This window comes from Euprymna scolopes, chromosome 22 (assembly GCF_053919585.1).
Source record: "Euprymna scolopes isolate OS-2025 chromosome 22, ASM5391958v1, whole genome shotgun sequence".
Classification (NCBI taxonomy): Eukaryota; Metazoa; Mollusca; class Cephalopoda; order Sepiida; family Sepiolidae; genus Euprymna; species Euprymna scolopes.
Genome location: NC_136503.1, coordinates 108,897,184 through 108,918,740, shown reverse-complemented (window position 1 = coordinate 108,918,740; position 21,557 = coordinate 108,897,184). Strand labels below are relative to the sequence as shown.

Genomic DNA, 21,557 nt, shown 5'->3' with positions numbered 1-21,557 from the left:
CTATATATCTATAAAAGTGAAAATGTGTGTGTGTGTGTGTGTGTATTTCCCTACCAAACTACTGTCAATTTTCGGTCTACAGACTCGAGATTTGACATAAGAGATATTGAGATTTGGGAAAATCTTTTTAATCGGTTTTTGGACAGAAATTTGGCTGTCAAGGGATCAAAATTCAACAATTTGACCTTTGAAAACTCTACCAAACTCCTCCCCCAATTTTGGGTCTAAACACTTGAAATTTAAAATGTAGGTTACTTGGACATGGGCCAAACTTTAATTTGATTTGAGCCGAAAACAATGTTATGGGGTTAAAATTGGAGTCAAAATTAAAAAAGATTGACCTTTGCGGTCTTTGTCAAACATTAAAAATACATAACAGGTATTCAAACATGCGTCAAACATTTTAATCAGTTTTGGGGCGAAAATTTGGCTGCCAAAAGGTCAAAGTTAAAAGAGTAAACATTTGCAGATTGTACCAAATTTCTTCAATTTTGGATCTAAACACTTGAAATTTTAGATGTAGATAACGTGGACATGGGTAAAACGGTTCTGATTTGAGACCAAAATAATAAATGTTTAGGGGTCAAAATTGGGGTCCAAGTTACAAAAAATTTATCTCTGCAGTCGCTACGAAATTACTCATTTTTGGTCTAAACATTTGAAATCTTACATAAAGTGTATTCACACGTAGGGCAAGTTATGAACAGTGCATAGGGCCCGAGCAAAGCCGGGCTGAACTGCTAGTATACATATAAAATAAAAATTGTATGTACATTTCCCTACCAAATTGCTCTGTCAATTTTCAGTCTACAGACTCAACATTTGACATAAGGGGTACCGAGATTTGGGAAAAATCACTTGCAAATGCAACCATTTCACTCGCAACAAAGTCTTGGGTATGTATGCAGAATAAAGTGAACAGACATTTCACTGCTGAACTCCCTACTTAGAGGGTCCCTGTAAAAAATCCCACCCCGATAAAAAAAGCAAAATTGAAAATAAATTGAAAACTCACTTAATGTCACCATTTTTGCCAGAGTCCGCATCCGTAACATTAAACTTGTAAATCTGTATTCGCGTTTCATTCTCCTGTATCGATACAGTATGAAACTGCGGTTCAAAATGTGGCGTGTTGTCATTCACATCTAGGACCGTCACATTCAGGTAGCAAATATCAAAATTATCTGGGTTCGGATCTTCTACTCGGATGGTCAGATTAAACTGTCTCTGTGCGGGATCCTCATAATCAAGATCCTAGAAAAAAAAAAAAATATATCAGATGTAATTAAGCATTAAAGAACCCTAAAACCAAAGTGAAAAAAAATAACAGAAAACATGGGAGGGGGAGAAAAACAGAAAAAGAGAAAAGAGCGGGGGAGGGGGGGAAACAAAGCGGAATAAAAAACAAAGAGGAAAAACAAAAAAAACTAAAAGACCTACAAAAACATCCCTAACAAAAAAAAAAAAAAAAAAAAAAACGAAGGAAAAAAAACCGAAGGAAAAAAAAACGAAGGAAAAAAAAAACGAAGGAAAAAAAAACGAAGGAAAAAAAAAACGAAGGAAAAAAAAAACGAAGGAAAAAAAAACGAAGGAAAAAAAAAACGAAGGAAAAAAAAAACGAAGAAAAAAAAAACGAAGAAAAAAAAAGAAAAAAAAAAAATGAAGAAAAAAAAAAACGAAGGAAAAAAAAAACGAAGGAAAAAAAAAACGAAGGAAAAAAAAACGAAGGAAAAAAAAACGAAGGAAAAAAAAACGAAGGAAAAAAAAACGAAGGAAAAAAAAAACGAAGGAAAAAAAAACGAAGGAAAAAAAAACGAAGGAAAAAAAACGAAGGAAAAAAAAACGAAGGAAAAAAAACGAAGGAAGAAAAAACGAAGGAAGAAAAAACAGAGAAAAAAAAAACGAAGAAAAAAAAAATGAAGAAAAAAAAAAAACGAAGGAAAAAAAAAACGAAGGAAAAAAAAAACGAAGGAAAAAAAAAACGAAGGAAAAAAAAACGAAGGAAAAAAAAACGAAGGAAAAAAAAACGAAGGAAAAAAAAACGAAGGAAAAAAAAACGAAGGAAAAAAAAAACGAAGGAAAAAAAAACGAAGGAAAAAAAAACGAAGGAAGAAAAAACGAAGGAAGAAAAAACGAAGGAAGAAAAAACAGAGAAAAAAAAAACGAAGAAAAAAAAAATGAAGAAAAAAAACGAAAAAAAAAACGAAAAAATGAAAAAAAAGAAACGAAGAAAAAAAAACAAAACGAAAAAAACCCTGAAAAAGACGAAAAAAAAACGAAAAAAAAAAAACGAAAAAAAAACCCCAAGAAGATAAAAAAAAGCCTCAAGAAGAAAAAAAAGCCCCAAGAAGAACCCCCCCCAAAAAAAACCCAAGAAGAAAAAGAAAACTAAAGGTAAAAGAAAAAAAACAAAAAACAATTGAGATAGAAACCAACTTTATTCGATAAAGACAATATCACTTACCTTTATAATAACCACCTGACCCTGCTGATAGTTGTTGACCGTATCCACTCCAAAAAATTGCGAACTTCCATCGGAGACAAGCGAGTACGTAAGACGGGCATTCACGCCCGTATCCTTGTCATCCGCCAAAATCATGTGGAACCCAATTCGTTTTGCATAATTCTCGACGACCTGTACACTGTCATATTTCCGTTTGCAAACCGGGCGGTTGTCATTCACATCCGTAACGAATATCTGATACGTTCGAGTACTAGATAGCCTCTCTTTACCCATATCGGTAGCTTTGACGTCTATTTTGTGCTCAGGGAAGGTTTCATAGTCCAACCCTGGTTGAGCCACAGTGATTTCACCAGACGTTGGATTGATTGAAAAATATGCACGACCTTTGCCATCTAGGGAGTGCTTCGTGATCTCAAACTGCACCTTGCCATTATCGCCCTCATCCATATCATGTGCAATGACCTGCATCACAGGAGTATCTGCAAATAAAGTCGTACATTATAAAAAGCAGATTGACACAGCTTTATTTATGTAATACGAGGTGTATTCAATAAGTTTCCAGACTTTAGCGCATGCATTTAAAATTGCCATTGACTCTTGAAAATTCAGCACATTATTGCTATATACCTCGTAAAAATTGGTCAGTCATCCTCTAATTTCAGGTTCAAATGAACAGCTACAGCAGGAATTGGAATACACCCTACTACAGCCTGATTGTCACAGCTGGTGAATTTCACAAATGCAATCTGGATGTGAGGATACTTTAGAAGAACGATATGCAATAAAATCCCGTTTTAAACTTTTTTTTTTTTTTTTACATGGGAGTCACTCGGGGATAAGGGTTATTGCGGGTACAGTAGTCAATGGGATGATATCGTAGTAATCGTTCGTAATGGAGATTTGATAAAGTGTCTTACTTGGAAAAAAATGTCACAAATGTATAGAATGCTTAAGATGGCTTTTTGGACCATCTTGCATGAATCAGGCATCAGTTTTTGAGTGGCATAAGAGATTCAAGAAAGTCTGTGAGGGATGATGAGAGGTGTGGGAGGAGTAAGGAAGTCAGAACACCAGAGTTGATTCGCCAAATAAAGAATTAAGGCTTTAGTAAGGTGTCTTCCAATTCTTGCTGCAGCTGTTCATTTGAACCTGGAATCATAAAAATTGGTCAGTCATCTCATCTACAATATAAATCTCACCTGTTTGTTTAAAATGTATGTACGTTTGCCTAAAACTTTCGACAAAGGCACCAGATTTTCACAAGATCAATATGGTTTTGAAGTTCGACCCTTCGGACAACAAATATAAAAAATTGGCCAAAAACATTACTTCCTTCACTCATAAGTGGCCACTTTTCTACAAGAAGGGGGTCGCTTTTTTTCACCAATATTTTCGAAAGTCATCCTCTCTTTTCGATTGAGTAGCTTTAATTTAAACTTTTACCACTTCCGGTTTGGTGGTGGACACAATGGCAAAGACGTCACTTTTTTTTTTACTTTCTTTTCCTCCTTCGCGGTACGGGTTCATGCCTGCCTGCTTACTACCAATTTTCTTTTTTATGTTCAACACACACCTGCAAACACCCGGGCAACGCCGGGCAACCAGGCTAGCAAGATATATAGCAATAACATGAATTTTCGAGAGTCTATGACAATTTTAAATGTCTGGAACTTACTGAAGGATCATCATATCTTCAAATATTTATTTTATTTTTCGTTGTTTTATTAATGGTACTTTGTTTATTTTGTTGGAAATGTTTTTATTCATGGCTTTGTAGAACAAAAATAAAAACAAGTGAAGCATGCATGGTCCCCCGTGAGTGCACAGTGAACGAGGCATAAAAAAAAATTACAAAGCTCAGCACCCCCCCCCCCCCTTATTCAGCCCCAAAAGTCCCCAGGGGACGTAAAATCCTGGTGAAAATAAACAACCGGTGCAGTTTTAGGCCTTAACATATGTAAATTTGAGTTCTGCATCATGCAAAAAAAAAAAAAAAAAAAATGACTAAGTTCAGCATTTACCCCCCCCCCCCACCACCACACACACCCACCATTTAACCCTAACCCCAAAAGTCCCTAGGGGACGTCAAATCCTGGTGAAAAGTAACAAACGGTGCAGTTTTAGGCCTTCACATATGTAAATTTGAGTTCTGCATCATGCAAAAAACGAAATGACTAAGTTCATCATTTGACCCCCACGCACTCATTTAGCCCTAAAAGTCCCCATATTTAAATTTGAGTTCATCACCATGCAAAACTGCTGAATAGATATACACAGAAAATTTTAGACAAATATGGTAAAATAGTCAAAAAAAAAAAAAAAAAAAAAAAAAAAAATGGAGTGTTATTAGCCATAAAAGAGCCCCTGGGGCACACCCAAGAGTTATCAAAGTATAGACTAACAAAATAACAAAATTATATAGAAATCAGTTAGTTACAACTTTTTAGAAAGTTTTATAAAAATCCAAGGCACCATTTTTTTTTTTTTTTAATAAGCACAAAAGTCTCAATTTTAGCCATTTTAACTCTAAAGACATCCCTAAGGGGAGGGGGGGGGGGAACCGGAGTTTTCCCAGAAAATCCGTTCTGCTACTTTTTTTTACTTGTTTCATTAATGTTTGTGCAAAATTTCAAAAAATACCAAGGCGTAGTTACTGAGAATAATGCGGACAGACGAACGGACAAGGATGAATTTGCAGGTTCACTCCTCCTTTTGTCGGGGGGGGGGGCGGTGCAGTATTTTTTAGACAGCATGGAAAAAGGAAAAATCCGAAGAAAATTTAAGCAAGAAATGAAATACAACTAAACAAAATTAAAAAGAACCCAAAATTAATCAATTAAAAAAAATTAGTAATTAATTAAAAAAATTTATCAATTAAAAAAAAATAGTAATTAATTTAAAAAATTAATCAATTAAAAAGAAATTAATCAATTAAAAAAATTAATCAATTAAAAAGAAATTAATCAATTAAAAAAAATTGTAATTAGTTAAAAAAATTAATCAATTAAAAATAAATTAATCAATTAAAAAAATTAGTAATTAAAAAATTAATCAATTAATTAATCAATTAAGAAATTAATCAATTAAAAAGAAATTAATCAATTAAAAAAATTAGTAATTAAAAAATAAAACAAGACTAATAAAAAAACTAATTAAAAAATAATTTAAACAAATAACTAAAACATTTATTTTTGATTTAAAAAGAAAATTCTAAACTGTTTTATTTAAATTAATTGTTTTATTTAATTAAAAAATTAAAACTAAAATTAAAAAATATAAAAACGCATAAGGAAATTAAAATGACTAAAAAATTAATTTTTAAAAAAATTTTAAAAAGGGAATTTAAAAGAAAAAAAAAGGTGAAATTCAGTGAAGAAGCAAAAATCTCACATTCCTGTTAAATACAATACTTACTGATTGCGGAATTTTCTGGGACATAGCCTATGGAACTGCCCTCAAACTGCGGAGGATTATCATTGATATCTTTTGGCCAGACATTTACTCGAGCGACACCCGTAAGGGAGTCAGGACCTACTTCATCTTTTGCAAGCACAATAAATGAATAAACCTCTCGCCCGCCAGACATGAAATCTCGATCCAGTTTGTGCAGAAGGTAAATTTTCCCAGTAAGTTTGTCAATTTCAAAATATTTGCCTCCTAAATTGCTTTCCAATTCATACGTGATATTATTGTTACGAGTCGTGTCTGGATCTGTGGCCCACACCTAAATGAAAAAACAGATGTTAAAAATAAATATGATGCTTGTTTGTATTGGTAAAATTATGTTAAACACACACACACACACACACACACACACACACACACACATGAGCAAACAGTTAATAAAATATATTAAAAAACACTTTAAAATGAGTTAAAAACATATTTAATCTGAAAAGGAAACACTAGATAAATGGATAGTTTTTAATCCGCGGAGTTTCGAAGAAATACTTTCCTTCTCATCAGAGGGTAGGAATTCGCAAAATGCTGGATCGGATTTTGCATGCAGAAGTATTTGATGAAACATATATAGATATATGCAGCATCTTTTTTTTCTTTTAAGCATATTGCATTAAATAAAACTAGCGGACTCTTTCATATGTAATATATTGATGTTGGTATTCTGTCGATGTTCAGCATAAATGAAGATACCCTGATATTATTGGAGCTCTTGTTAATACTGCGAAAGTATTTATTTAAGTTAGCAGGGACACCCCGCGTAGTGCAGTCATAAAATATGCTTAAATATATTTTAATTGATGCAGATTTCATGGGGAAAAAAAAAAGTGTGTGCGTGTTATATATATATATATATATATATATATATATTGTATTGGTAGTAATTATTTGTTTGTTTAAAACAAAATATATAAGTGTGTCACCCAAAAGAGTGCTCAATGTTTAGACAGAGCCAAAATAAGTGAATTTAGTTTACAAACAAATGGCTTATAACTTCAGCTATAATTGAAACAGAAATCAAAACTTATGAATTCTTGGTAAAATTATTTATTACAAGAAATGAAAGTCATCAGAATTAAATGGCAGTCACTCAGATGAAAAAAAAAAAAAAAATGTAAGCGCGACACACCAAATAACAATTATTATTAATTTTTTTTTTATATAAATTTTTTTATTTTTTTTATTCCATTTTCACCCCAAAACAAGGCACAGTGCCACTTTGATGTAGGGGGCTACTATCAGGGACATAACTTGCAGGGATACTATGTAGGGAGTCGAGCAGCAAGATGTCTGTTTACATTACATTTGAACTTCTGCATGTCAGTCCAGTTGGGAAAACAGGAACTCGAAAGGGAGTTCCAGAGTCTAACAGTTCTGGGAGAGAAACTATTAAAGTAGGTTTTCTTACATCTAAGGATCTCTACTGTGTAGGGGTGGGACTTTGCTGATTGTCTGGGAGTATTTGTGCTGATTGAGTACAAGAGCTTGTAGTTCAGAGCATCCACCATTAAAATACTTGCAGAACAGGCAGAGGGATGCAACATTTCGTCGATGGGACAGAGGTTGAAGCTTGGATGACAGTTCAGGACACATCACGTTAGCAACTCCTTTGAAACCTGTCCAGGAGTGAAAAACTAGTAGCAGGTGCACCAGCCCAAATGTGACAATAGTACTCCATATACTGAGTTACAGGATACTTTCAGGCATAAGTAGCTTTCTAGCTTGGTAGAGGGAGCCCACTTTCCTTGCAGCGGCCCTGGTAATTCTCTCAATGTAGCTGTTCCAACGTTAAGTCGAGAATGGTAGAAATTGGTTTTAATTCTCAACCCAAAATTGAAGAGCCATTGCTCAAAACAAGAATGCAGACTGGGAAGCCATCAGAGATCTCATCAGAGATGCCCCATGGGGAAATATCTTTTCTCTTCCCACAGACGAGTGCGCAAATGAGACCAATGAAGGATTCAAAACGGCAATTGAAGCACGCAGAAATTTTATAGCAACCCCCACTCTCCTCAATGGTTTACTTCTACTTGTGCAGCTGCCAGAATAAAAACTTAAAGTGCAAAAGCCGAGTATCAGGTTTCAGTTGTGCTCTAAACAGAAACGCTCATTTTGAACGTGCCCATCATATCAAAGGACCTACTGTTGACTTAATATTGGGCCTTTCTGCTTGTGTGGTAATAAAAATTACCGAATGGACTTGTGATGTTAGGCTGTGTAGGGTGCCAAGTTGGGTCAAAATCGTCCGTTTCTTCTTTCAACGTATTATTTCAATTATCGATATTTATCGAAGACATTCTGATACAAAAGTTATCAAAAAACATTGCCAGGCACATAAAGTACATTTGTGTGTAATTTCATAAAAATCAGTACAGCTGTTTTAGAGTCCATAGAGAACTCCCACACAGACAAAGTTCCTTTTATATAATAGCAGAGATACTATTTCAGCTTCCTTTGTGTATCTTGGTGAATGATTTGTACATTTTTCTGCCGAGAAACTTGTTTCCATTTTATTTTTAACGAAGGCGTCCATAGATTCACACATGCACAATGCAACAAACGGCAAAACGCAGCACATGCACAGTACAAAAGCAAAAGCACCTACATGACACCTTGAAGGCCGCTGAATAAAGATTTTAATGGCTTATGAAGCCAGTGTTCTCACCTGTATTAAGAACCTTTTATTTTCTGGCGTGATTGTATCATCTTCTTCGGTGACATTCGTAACTGTGTAAACTGATTGGTTAAAGACCGGCTTATTGTCATTCATGTCCGTGATCACAGCTTCAATTGGAACGCTCACTTCATTAATGTGGTCCGACACAAAGTAGGTGAAATTGTAACGCTGAAAATAAAAAAAAAATCATCGAAAGTGATTTCACAAAAGAAAAGTTTTTCTGATTACAGAAAATGTTCACTGCATCAAATCATAAAGATTATACATGCTAGAAAAAAAAAAAAAAATTATGACAAACATACTTAACTGCCCCTCCCCCTTCAAAGAAGAAGGTAATACCTGGGAGGATAGTATTATAACAATAGAACAGATACTACACTAACCTCTTTTCTATAGAGTTTTGATTATGCATGAATTTTTTAATGTTGCTTTAAAGCTGAAAAGGGAATTCCAAGTGGCACAACAATGGACCCTGACGCCTCCGTTCAGTCTCGAAAGACAAAGGATACCCCCTGTAGAGGCAGTTGCACATGTAATTGTGAGGCAAGGGTTGCACAATCTCCAATCACACCTCTCCTGAATCAGCACTACTTGAGTCCGGTGGCAAGGAAAAGTACAGGACGACTGGAAAAAATGCCGAGATAAGCAGAGAGCACGTACAGCACCTGAAAGTCCAAAATGGTCACCCATTTTGTACTGACCAGGTTCAACGTTGCTTAACTTTGCTGATCCAAAGGGAACCTTTGTGTCAACGTCATTATGTTGTATATATGATGGACACTACACATGAGATACTAGGCACAGTAGTTAGTTTCTTTATGTGATTATTTAACCCATGGGACTCCCACCATTCTGCATGAAAGCAAAGAAACTATGGAATGATTTTTGAAATTTAAAAAATCTACGGACAAAACAGGATCTAAAATTGTTAAAATGATTACCGAAACATTAAAAAGTAATGCTATTCCACTAATTGTAAGGCACAAGGTCATAATACAGCAAAAATGTCAGGCCAATACAATGGTGTACATTGATTGAGATTGTCGGACTGACTTCCTCATCTTGGTTGTTATAGTCACAACGTTTCGGCCGTTTTACCCTCTGGCCTTCATCAGGTGTTTTGTCTCGAACTGGGGGAACCGTTTGTTAGGAGTGTCGAACCCAACCCTTTATTATTATTACGGGGGTACCGTGTTTGGACTCCAGCTAGGCTCTGTTATAATTCCTAACAAACGGTTCCCCAGTTCGATACAAGACACCTGATGAAGGCCGGAGGGTAAAACGGCCGAAACGTTGTGACGATAACAACCAAGATGAGGAAGTCAGTCCGACAATCTCAATCAATGAAAACACCTCATCTCAAAAATACAGACAATTACTACAATGGTGTACAATTAAAAATAAAAGAACCGTACCCTACAGCTATACTCTCTGCTTGTGTCTGCCACACAATTTATGTGGTAATGATACTGTGAATGCATTCCAGAAGCAAATCTCCAAAACTTCAGAACTATAGGCACTTCTACACTATTATGACGAAATTTTGGAAATCCTAAAACTGAATTTCACATGAAAACCATGGTATCTACATATTCCTCATACTTTTAAGATGATTATATCCAAAAATTATGAAAATCGACAAGGAAGAAAATTATTACAGAAAAAAAATAGAATTTGATGAAAATGACCGTAAGACACAGGAGAGTTCAAAAGGAAGGTAAAATTTTCCATTTCAATTTAAACAAGATGGCCACTATCTTTTACTTGCTAACACGATTGAAGTTTTTTTTTTTTTTTTAAATAATTTAGTAATATTCAGGTAATTTCGACTCCATAATTTGGAAGCTACGATCGTAATTTATTAGAATTGACAAAAAAAAAAAAAATCAGTAGAAAACGTTTTTTTTTTTTTTTTTTTTTTGAAATTTGAAAACTCCATTATCAGCTACAAAATTTTGTCCTAATAATGTAGAAGCGCTGGACTATACAAACAATAAACACCTTATTCAACAGCAGCCTCAATAACTGAATTATTTCGATATGACCTGTGTTGGAAAGGGGCCCAGAAAAGATCTTGCACGGGCACATTTTTTTCTCTAACTGGCTATGTCACACTAAGCCTCATTAAGGCCAAAAGCCACTCTAGTAATAATTGCAAACCTGAGAATAATACTTACATTTGGCGTGTTCTCAAAATCTAGGATTTTTTCATTGAGAACTCTAATAACGCCATCCGCCGAATCAACAGAAAATATACCGACGTTCTTTCCACGGATAGAATAAACCAAATCTGAAAAATAAATAAAAAATAAATTTTTACTCTGACCATGGAGACATATGTAATACTGAGGGGGATGGAGGATTCTTTTATCACCATAAATGGTTAATTACCTTCCACATTGACAGATAAAGTAGTTGACTCAATGCAAAATCGCATTTTTCAAAAATATATTTTAGTTCACATTTGACCATGACAGGTCTTCTTTTATGTTTATTTGCAGATATATGCGTTCACAAATGTATTTCAGTTGTGTTAAAAAGAACAAGGCATTTAACATATGAAAATATGGCAATATATTTTTACTGTCGATGACAGTTATGAATAATTAGTTCTTCAGACGGAAATGCAAGCACAAGGGTTCAACACGTTGATTCTTCTTGGGGCCCAAATCATCAGCCAACAACATTGACATCTTAGTAATTGTCTGTATTTTTGAGATGAGGTGTTTTCATTGATTGAGATTGTCGGACTGACTTCCTCATCTTGGTTTTTATAGTCACAACGTTTCAGCAGTTTTGCATCGAACTTAAAAATTAGGGTTAGGTTAACTAACTGGCCTTCCTCGATATACTCATATCACGCACAGAGCATGGGTTTAAGACATCCGTATATTGCAAGCCTACCTTCACCGGACAATATCTTAACTTCAACTCCCATCACCCATACAGTATCAAACATGGAATCACACGCTGCTTACAACATCGAGCAGAGACAATAAGTAGCGATACCATTACATACCACTAAGAAATGGTCAGGTTGAAGAATACCCTCCGTCGTAACAACTACCCCGATAGCATACTATCCACCAGACGTGTTAATAGTATAAGAGAGGAGAACGAAACCCAAAAACCTCCAACGGTCTGCCTACCATACATACAAGGCCTCTCCGAAAAGATTCAGAGAATATGTGCCCCCTACAACATCAGGACGGTATTCAAGAGAGAGTCAACACTCAGACGACACCTGGTACGAGTGAAGCCCTGCATGGAGGAGAACATGACCAAAACCTGCATATACTCCATCCCATGCAGTTGCAGAAAGGTTTACAAGGGTGAAACATGCCGCCCCCTAGATGTATCCAAGTTTACAGTTACCCAAAGGTGCTGAGTTCAATCCTGAACAAAGGCAGTGAAAAGTAACATTCAAAACAGAGAATCAGCAACTATGTCCCAGAGCCTAACTGGAGTCTGAACACGGTACCCCCGTAATAATAAAGGGTTGGGTTCGAGACTCCTAACAAACGGTTCCCCAGTTCGATACAAAACACCTGATGAAGGCCAGAGGGCAAAACGGGCGAAACGTGACTAACAACCAAGATGAAGAAGTCAGTCCGACAATCTCAATCCACATTGACATCCTTTTCAGTTATTTCTATATAACCATTTGTGACCACCTGAAATGCCACTTTGAGACAGAATTGTCACTGTAATCACTCCAACCAAGGGTGTATTCGGCCATCATTTCACCGAATCAAATTAAGCGATTTTAAAACTTTTTTAATTAAAACTTCATTCCATAACGGGCAGTTGTTTTTTTAAAAAAATATTTTTGTTAAACTGTAAGCACCTGAAAACCTAATTTTCAAGGGAGATAATTCAAATGAAACTAATATCTTAGTTCAAGGGAGATAATTTAAATGAAACTAATATCTTAGCTAGAAAGAAAGATAACCAAACTGCATTAACTTTATCCATTTTTTTTTTCCTTACTTTTGTTTGTTATATTTTTTCTCTTCTACTCCACAATATTTGCTGGGGATAATATTACACAGGAATGAGAAAAAAAAAGCATTATCTTTACCTGAGCTATCATCCGCATCAGTTGCTGTCAGTTTAAAAACTGAGGTTCCTTTTCGCGTATTTTCCGTTACATTAAAACGATAGAACGATTTTGCAAATTGGGGTTTGTTGTCATTGATATCGTCAATTCTGATTCGAATATCACGAGTTTCTGAAATGAGAAAGAATTAAAATAGAAAAGACATTCTCAAAATGTTTTCGTTTTGTTTTATGGCATATCAACCCTTTTAGAGTTATTTAATGCCAAACCCGGTCATTTTGGAATAAGTTTTTATGCTTCAAGTTATTTGTTGTTACGAGAGGGAATTTTCCTTATAAAAATGAGAATATTAAAAATATTCGATTTAGAACGTTTTCAGAACAATCTGGAATAATCGAGAAAATTCTATGCAGAAACTGATATAACAATGTTGCCCTAGCAGCCGCATTAGTGAAATTGTTAAGTTGCCGACTTGCTGTTAAGAACTCCGGTAATGTTTCTAAGATGATAATCTAGCCGAAAGAAATTTTAAAAACCAACCATATCTTTTGAAGAAACCGGAATTTCTGTAAATACAAATATTTCTGTATATTTTCTCACTGACCAAAGAACTATATTCTTAACATTCTTATTGTTAGTTTTACGCATACGTAAAACATTTGATTTGAAGTTAGTAATTATCTCCCTTTACCCTTGCTGCTGTAGACGTTATAATCGCTTTAAAAGCTAGTAGCATTATTACTAAGAAAATGTATTTAAATATTATTCGTATGTTTTGTTTTGGATTTCTTTATTTTAACTCAGAGTTTATTAGTTTGTTTTTTTAATTTGTTATTGGACAGATGCATAACATTCTTATGTAGAGAAAAGACTAATAACTGTGCAAAGTGTTGTGTGTTTTACTGTTATGAAAAGTGGGTCAGGGGCATTACTTATTGAACACTCTTCATGATCTCTGTTGCAAAACCCTAGGATGAGAGGTTGGCTGCAGGAATGTAACACGTATGGCAGCAGCATTCAACACCATGTCACACCCCCAGAAAACCCGAAAGCGGTTGTCTGATAACTTGTATAACTTCACCAGTACCAACATTTCTTTTTGAAACTAAACTTTGTGATGCCGTAGGCATTATACTAGGGGTATTCCAAAAGTAATGCCTCCTTTTTTTTTTGTACGAATGAATCAGAGAAGATTGCAAACTGCATTATTATGATAACTAAACTTAAGCATTGATGGCCTGAAACTTTCATCTCTGTTGCAGACGTTAAGATTGTGAGACCCTAAGCAAGCAACCCTTGTCATGAACATGCGTCAGAAGCAGAGATGCGTCATTGAATTCCTGGCAAAAGTGCATTAAGAATGGTTGTAACTATGTAGAAAAATAAATTCGGGAGCATAAAAGCTTGCTCATTTTTATGGTACCACTCTCATCTTCGCAACTCTTCAACTTTTTACTGTTATGAAAAGTGGGTCAGGGGGATTACTTATTGAATACTCCTCATGATCTCTGTTGTAAAACCCCAGGATGAGAGGGTGGCTGCAGGAATGTAACATGGATGGCAGCAGCATTCAACACCATGTCACAACCCCAGAAAACCCGAAAGCGGTTGTCTGATAACTTGTATAACTTCACCAGTACCAACATTTCTTTTTGAAACTAAACTTCGTGATGCTATAGGCATTAAATCAAGAAAATTCTATGCAAAAACAGCCGTGTCAGTTGTTAAATTAAGTTGCTGACTTGTTAAGAACTCCGGTAATGTTTCTAATCCAGCCAAAAGAAACTCTAAAAACCAACCACCATATCATTTAAAGAAACCGGAATTTCTGTAAATACGGAGATTTCTGTATATTTTCTCACTGACCAAAGAACTATTTTCTTAACATTCTTATTGTTAGTTTTACGCATACGTAAAGCATTTGATTTGAAGTTATTAGTTGTTATCTCCCTTTACCGTTGCTGCTGTAGACGTTATAATCGCTTTAAAAGCTAGTAGCATTATTACTAAGAAAGTGTATTTACGTAAAGTATGCGATTTGAAGTTAGTAGTTGTTATCTCCCTTTACCGTTGCTGCTGTAGACGTTATAATCGCTTTAAAAGCTAGTAGCATTATTACTAAGAAAGTGTATTTACGTAAAGTATGCGATTTGAAGTTAGTAGTTGTTATCTCCCTTTACCGTTGCTGCTGTAGACGTTATAATCGCTTTAAAAGCTAGTAGCATTATTACTAAGAAAGTGTATTTACGTAAAGTATGCGATTTGAAGTTAGTAGTTGTTATCTCCCTTTACCCTTGCTGCTGTAGACGTTATAATCGCTTTAAAAGTTAGTAGCATTATTACTAAGAAAGTGTATTTACGTAAAGTATGCGATTTGAAGTTAGTAGTTGTTATCTCCCTTCACCCTTGCTGCTGTAGACGTTATAATCGCTTTAAAAAGCTAGTATATTTACTTGTAATTATTTTTATAATTTTGTTTTATATTTCTTTATTTTAACTCAAAAGTTTTAGTTTTTTTTCTTTGTTGCTTGTTCCTATCCTTGGACAGACACATAGCATTTGTATTTTTAAATTTGACACTTATACACTATTGGGACAAAATTTTGTAGTCGATAAATGGAGTTTTCAGATTAAAAAAAAATTGGTTTCTACCAATTTTTTTTTTTTGTCAATTTTAACAAATTACAATGTTTGCTTCCAAATTATGCAGTCAAAATTACCTGGATATTATTGAATTATTAAAAAAAAAAAAAAAAAAAAACTTAGGTGAAAAATTGCGGCTATCTTGTTTAAATTGAAATGGAAAATTTTACCTCCCTTTTGAACTGTGTCTTACAATTGTTTTCATCAAATTCTATTATTTTTAATTTTCTTTAATAATTTTCTACCTTATCCATTTTAATAATTTTTCGATATAATCATCTTAAAAATACGAGGAATACGTAGATATTGTTTTTATGTGAAATTCAGTTTTACGATTTCCAAAATTTCGTCCTAATAGTGTAGAAGAACCAATTATTTTAGTTTTGGTTTGATTGTCTTTATCTTTTCCTACATTAATACTTAGTGCTTGGTTTGGTTGTCTTGTGTTTTTGTTCCCAGCCCTGCAGAGCATAATTGAGCTTTGCAAAAGGAAAGAGTTATTGTTTGGTGCGTTTCAGGAAGCCGGTAGAGGAGGAAGAAAAAGGGAGGTGGGAGGGAAGGGAGGACTTTTTGTTTTTAATTTTGCAGAACATGACTGAATTTTGCAAAGAGTTAACAAAAAGGTTTTACTGTACGGTGCAGCTAATATCTTCGGACAGCCTGATTTGGTAGCACCAGAGAATAAAGTGAATGATTAAGGAGTTGGAAAATAAGTTTCCACGGGGATTTAAAAAATTTTTTTTTTATTTTAGAATTCGATGCGTGATTATTGTTAGACCAGTCGCTAGTATCTATATGTTGGTGTTGAGACAATTTCCACTTCTCAATTCTTTTTCTCTTTTATTCGGCCTTTCTTACATAACCAGCTGTGTTATATTATAAACCCTTTTCAAGAATTCAAAAAAAAAAAAAAAAAACAACCATTGGTGTAAGCAACAATCCGTTTTTTTTATTTCTCATTATCTTTCTTGCATATGGTAAATAGATAGAGGAGTGGGAGAGTGACAGAGAATTATTGTGGCGTCCACTTGGTTGACAATCTCCAACTCGCAATCTTTTTCTTCTCGTGTCACTTTTCCCTGTCAATCTTTTCAAAACATCCACACAACCAGATTCCTTTCTATTACATTTTTTCACAACAATAACAAATTTTGTTTATATTCGTGAGAAATATTGAAACAATTCCAGTTTAGCTTGTCAATTTCTCACATTCCATCCGCAGACGCATGCCACATTTTAATCCATATAAATACATATATGTATATACACATATATATACTAACATGTCAACCTGGCTTAGACCGGGTCATTTGTATAACAGCTGTTCCTTTCTCTAAAATTGACCTTAGATACTGGACAATTGTATCACTCTTTGACATTCGAGATCAGCCAATATTTGTAACTGCTTATGTTTCAGACCGTGTAGATCGCATATTGACCTAGTTAATCTTACCCTCTTGCTACAGTAGGACCCCAATCCGTCACACACGTCTGTAATGAGGATATTCTGAAAATGCTACAGCACTGCAACAATTGAAAATAAAATGACATGGCAGCTCAGATGGTTTTAGACTTAACTTTTAAGTTTTGGGCATCAAAACACCATTCAAAGAAAACATAATAGAGGAAAAGGAATGACCCATGCAAGAACAATATTTTTTTTTTTTATTTTGGCGTTTATACAGTTTAGTTTCCTCGAGGAGACGGATAGCTTCAAATACCTGGGCTGCACGTTCATTGGTACCGGTCAAGGCATGAATGAGATTGAAGCGCGCATTAATGCCGCACGAGCTGCCTTTTGTCGACTCCAAAGGCGATTATGGTCACGGCCTGAAATATGTCTGAGGACAAAAATACGAATCTACCAGGCCCTCGTCTGCTCAATACTTTTGTATGGATGTGAGACCTGGCCCATACGGAAAGCGGATCTGCGACGCGTAGAAGTTTTCGACCACTACAATCTCCGCCGCATTCTCCATGTCCGTCCCTTGGATTTCGTCGCCAACAAAGAAATCCGGCGTCGCTGCAATCTCCAGGCAATTACTGACCTACTGCGGGCCCGACGCCTTCGATGGTTCGGCCATGCCTCTCGTTGTAATGCAGGGGTCTTTATCCACGAGGCTATCTCCCCACGTCCTCTACCCAGCTGGAAAAAACGTGTCGGTGGCCAGCTAAGAACGTGGCTCGGGACTATCAAAGCCGACGCTGAGCTTATTTCGGGCCCGCTCATCTATGGCCTGTCTCGTTGGAGACGTGACTGGCTATTGCTCACTCGGGATCTTGCCTCCGATCGCCGCGCTTGGGCCGCAGCGATACGAGATGTGCATCTTCATGAAGCCGACTCAACTCCTCCAGGGTGAATGTCGTTTCAAGTACAAGTTATACAGTTTAGTCAAGACATTAAAAAATGAAAATATTAAAAAAAGTTATATTGTACGTACTCGTTATAGTCTGAAGTTCTCTGAAAAAAAATTTCACTTAATTTCATCAAGTAGTTTTTTTTTTACAGCGAAAAAACAATTTGTTATGATACCGAGCAAAAGGTTTGAATTTTAAGAAGAAAAGCTAATAATAAAGATGGGGAGGGAGTGTCGGCGCTTTGACTGGAGTTATCTCCCATTTGGCATGTTCAGATTTCAAAATGGCTGACTTCAACGCGCTCTCATAAAAACGTGTTTTTCTGCTGTAAAATAAAAACTACTCGATCAAATTAAATGAAATTTTTTTTCGGAGATCTTTAGTCCAAAACAGATGCGTACAATATAACCTTTTTTTTTTTTCTTCGATATTTTCATTTTTTTAATGTGTTGATTAAACTGTACAAGTACCAATATTTATGTATCTATTTATTTTCTGTCTTAAGAGAGAATATTTAAAAAAAAATATTTTTGTAAATAATTTTGATATGAATCTAAAAATATATTTGCCAAAAAATAACCTCTCGATTGTGAATAAACTCATTTTATTGTTTATTTTAATAATATCACAACAGATTTCTACAATATTTTGCGCTGATAAACTCAGTAGTTCGTTCGTGTCGGAATTAGTTTAATAGTCGCACATTATTTAGTCACACAGTTTGATTAAACGTCGTTATGTACGACCAAAAATCCGGAATGACTAAATGTCCGATTCGGCTGCTGCTGATTCAAGCAACTTTTGTTGTTTCTATATCACAAACAGTATGAACAGTTAGTCGTACATTGATCGGACATAATTTTGGTCGTACATTTTTGGTAAAACCCAGTTGATTTACATATTAACTTCCTTTTTTTTTGTATGCATCTTGCTCTTCTCTTATTAATCCTGTTCTCGTCGTGACTTATTTTCACAATGTTTCGGCCGATGTAACCTCCGACCTTCTTCACATGTATCTTGAACTCGGGAATTTTTTAGAAAAAAAAAAAAAAAAAAAAAAAAAAATCAATCACAACTTTTTGCGGTATTGGAATTGCTATTCGGATAAATAGTGCTTACTTCCTTTAATTATCTTTTTTTCATTTGTTCTAATTTAAAAACAATCTTCCACTGCTGATAGTGAATTAAATATCACCTGTACGTACCGACATTGATATGGGAACCACCTGGGTTGTCAGAGGCACTGATTTGAAGATCGTAGAACTTTTTCTTTTCTCGATCAAACATCTTGCTCGTCCTTATGACACCATTCTGATCAATTGTAAAGGGGGAACCCTCCTCCAGTTTGTACACAATCTGAAGAAAAAAAAAAAAAAAAAAAAAATTCAAGTACAAATAGACATACGGGGAAGGCAATGTAGAATTGGATGTATGAGGTGCCTTCAATAAGTTTCCGGACGTTTTTCATACAGACATTTAAAATTGTTGTAAATTCTTAAATATTCAGTATATCATTTCTATACATCTTAGATAACCAATTTTTATGATTTCAGGTTCAAATGAACAGTTACAGCAGGAATTGGAATACATTCTAATAAAGCCCGATTGTCACAGCTAGTGTATTTCAAAATTGCAATATCTGCATGTGAGAACACTTTAGAAGAACGATATGCACTAAAATTCTGTTTTAAACTTGGAAAAAAAGCCACAAACATACAGAAGGCTTCAGGCTGCTTTTGGACCATCCTGTATGAATCAAGCATCAGCTTTTGAGCGGCATAAGAGATTCAAGGAAGGCAGGGAGCCTGTGAGAGATGATAAGAGGTGAGGAAGTCAGAACACCAGAGTTAATTGGCCAAATTAAGAATTTCATGGATAAGGGGTGTCGTGTGTCTATAGATAAGTACACAGTTTGATGTCAGTGTGGGAACTGTACAAACAGTTATTTGTGAGGAACTGAAGATGCGGAAGATTTGTGTGAAGTTTCTCTCAAGGCAGCAGTCAACAATTTCATCCTTGTCACAGCCAATTCGACTAAGATGGGCATCAAGACAGTTCCTCACCCTCCCTATAATCTAGACTTAGCCCGCTATTACTTTTAGTTATTCCCTAAGCTCAAGGAAACCTTTAGGGGTTGTCGTTATGAGATGATTGAGAGATGAAAGCGGCTCGTTCATTTGTATACATGTCACACAGCTGCTGCTGCTGACAAGGGCTTGTTTACAGTGGATTCGAAGACGATCATATTGTAGTCAGCTGGAAAGCAGGAAAACGGAACAGGGTTTCACAGGCGAGAAATTCTAGGAAAGAAACTTTGTTCATGGAATTTGCGTCTAGATTTAGGCACAAATAAAGTATGGGGGGAAATATGTTTGATAGTGCTTGTAGTTCGCGAGTGTTTTTGTGAAAGTTTGATGAGAGGGGCCTATAGATTGAAGCTCAGACGAGCACATACCCCCTCCCCCACAAATAATAGCGATAGAGCAGATACAGGCTCGCAACGTATCTTCTGTGGAAAAGAGGTTGCAGAAAAAAAAGAGGGAAAAAAAAGAGGGAAAAAACAAGACGGGGAAAAACAAGACGGGGAAAAACAAGACGGGGAAAAACAAGACGGGGAAAAACAAGACGGGGAAAAACAAGACGGGGAAAAACAAGACGGGGAAGAAAAAAAAAGACGGGGAAGAAAAAAAAAGACGGGGAAGAAAAAAAAAGACGGGGAAGAAAAAAAAAGACGGGGAAGAAAAAACAAGACGGGGAAGAAAAAACAAGACGGGGAAGAAAAAACAAGACGGGGAAGAAAAAACAAGACGGGGAAGAAAAAAGGACACAAAAAAAAAAAAAAAAAAAAATATTTAACTCTGGATTGGAATTGCTGAAAGTACAAAATAATACAATAGAAGAATTGTAATGTTTGGGAAACAAAACACGTGTCCAATTTCAGTCGCGAAGGAGACGAAAACAAAGAACAGGAAATAACTTCAACTCTTGTTTTTTGTAGCAACAACAATTATTTCGTCATTCTCGTTTTATCACGTGATCGTCTTCGTATGTCCTTTACGACTCGCACGTTATCGCAAATTATGTCCCTCACAAGATCTCGAATGTTATCTGTCTCCCTCATGACCGGTGCTTTCTATATTCCCATCAGCGATATCACGTTGCATTCATGTGCATCCGTACTATGTTATAAAATGTCGAAAAGTGAACAGCAATTCCAACAACGGAATTTTAATAGCAAAACAAAGACAGAAGAGAGAGAGCAGCAGACTCACTTCTGCTGTCGCCCGACTAACCAATCACACACCACCCTTTATACCAACCCAACTCATACTTTACTGTAATGTGAATAAAACTGTGTTGATTTAACAAAGGTTTGATTACAAAAAATCCATGGCTATTCAGAATGTATATACTATCAGCACGCATTTGTTAAAGTACGACCACCTATTATATAAAAGGCAAAATGTGTGTTAGTATGTGTGTGGGTGTCACAAAATTTATATCATTAGAAAGATCGATCTCTCAGAGGACAAATATTCTAAAATTCGACAAAAAGATACATTCTTTGATCGTCACCTGGGCTGTTTTTTTTGACAGGCGGAGTCAGTTTTTACTGCCAACATTTTTGCAAAGTCATGCGCTTACCGAACTTGACATATGTATAAAAGGTGCCATTTTGAAGGCCATGATGTCACAAGCGCGCCGTAGGCCAGACAGCTAACACATTTGCTTTTTTCACCTTTTTCTTATTTTCTTAGGTTTGAGCCTGGCTACTGCAATTAATTATTTTTTGTGTGCTAGCACGGGTACTCACGGATATTTATTTTTATTTTTTTGCGCTAACATGGGTATTTTTATTTTTTTGCGCTAACATGGGTATTTTTATTTTTTTGTGC

General features: G+C 35.4%; 1 protein-coding gene across 1 annotated transcript in view; it reads right to left on the bottom strand.

Annotated features, from left to right (window-relative positions):
• Positions 1 to 21,557, bottom strand: part of LOC145243624 (neural-cadherin-like) — a 273,070-nt gene that overhangs the window by 76,405 nt on the left and 175,108 nt on the right. The window contains exons 12-18 of the mRNA XM_080106647.1: positions 18,867 to 19,017; positions 12,682 to 12,831; positions 10,778 to 10,890; positions 8,589 to 8,768; positions 5,879 to 6,188; positions 2,465 to 2,943; positions 1,016 to 1,254 (exon numbers count right to left, since the gene is read on the bottom strand). Coding sequence (XP_079962773.1) covers positions 1,016 to 1,254; positions 2,465 to 2,943; positions 5,879 to 6,188; positions 8,589 to 8,768; positions 10,778 to 10,890; positions 12,682 to 12,831; positions 18,867 to 19,017 — 1,622 coding nt within the window. The remainder of the gene's footprint in view (positions 1 to 1,015; positions 1,255 to 2,464; positions 2,944 to 5,878; positions 6,189 to 8,588; positions 8,769 to 10,777; positions 10,891 to 12,681; positions 12,832 to 18,866; positions 19,018 to 21,557) is intronic.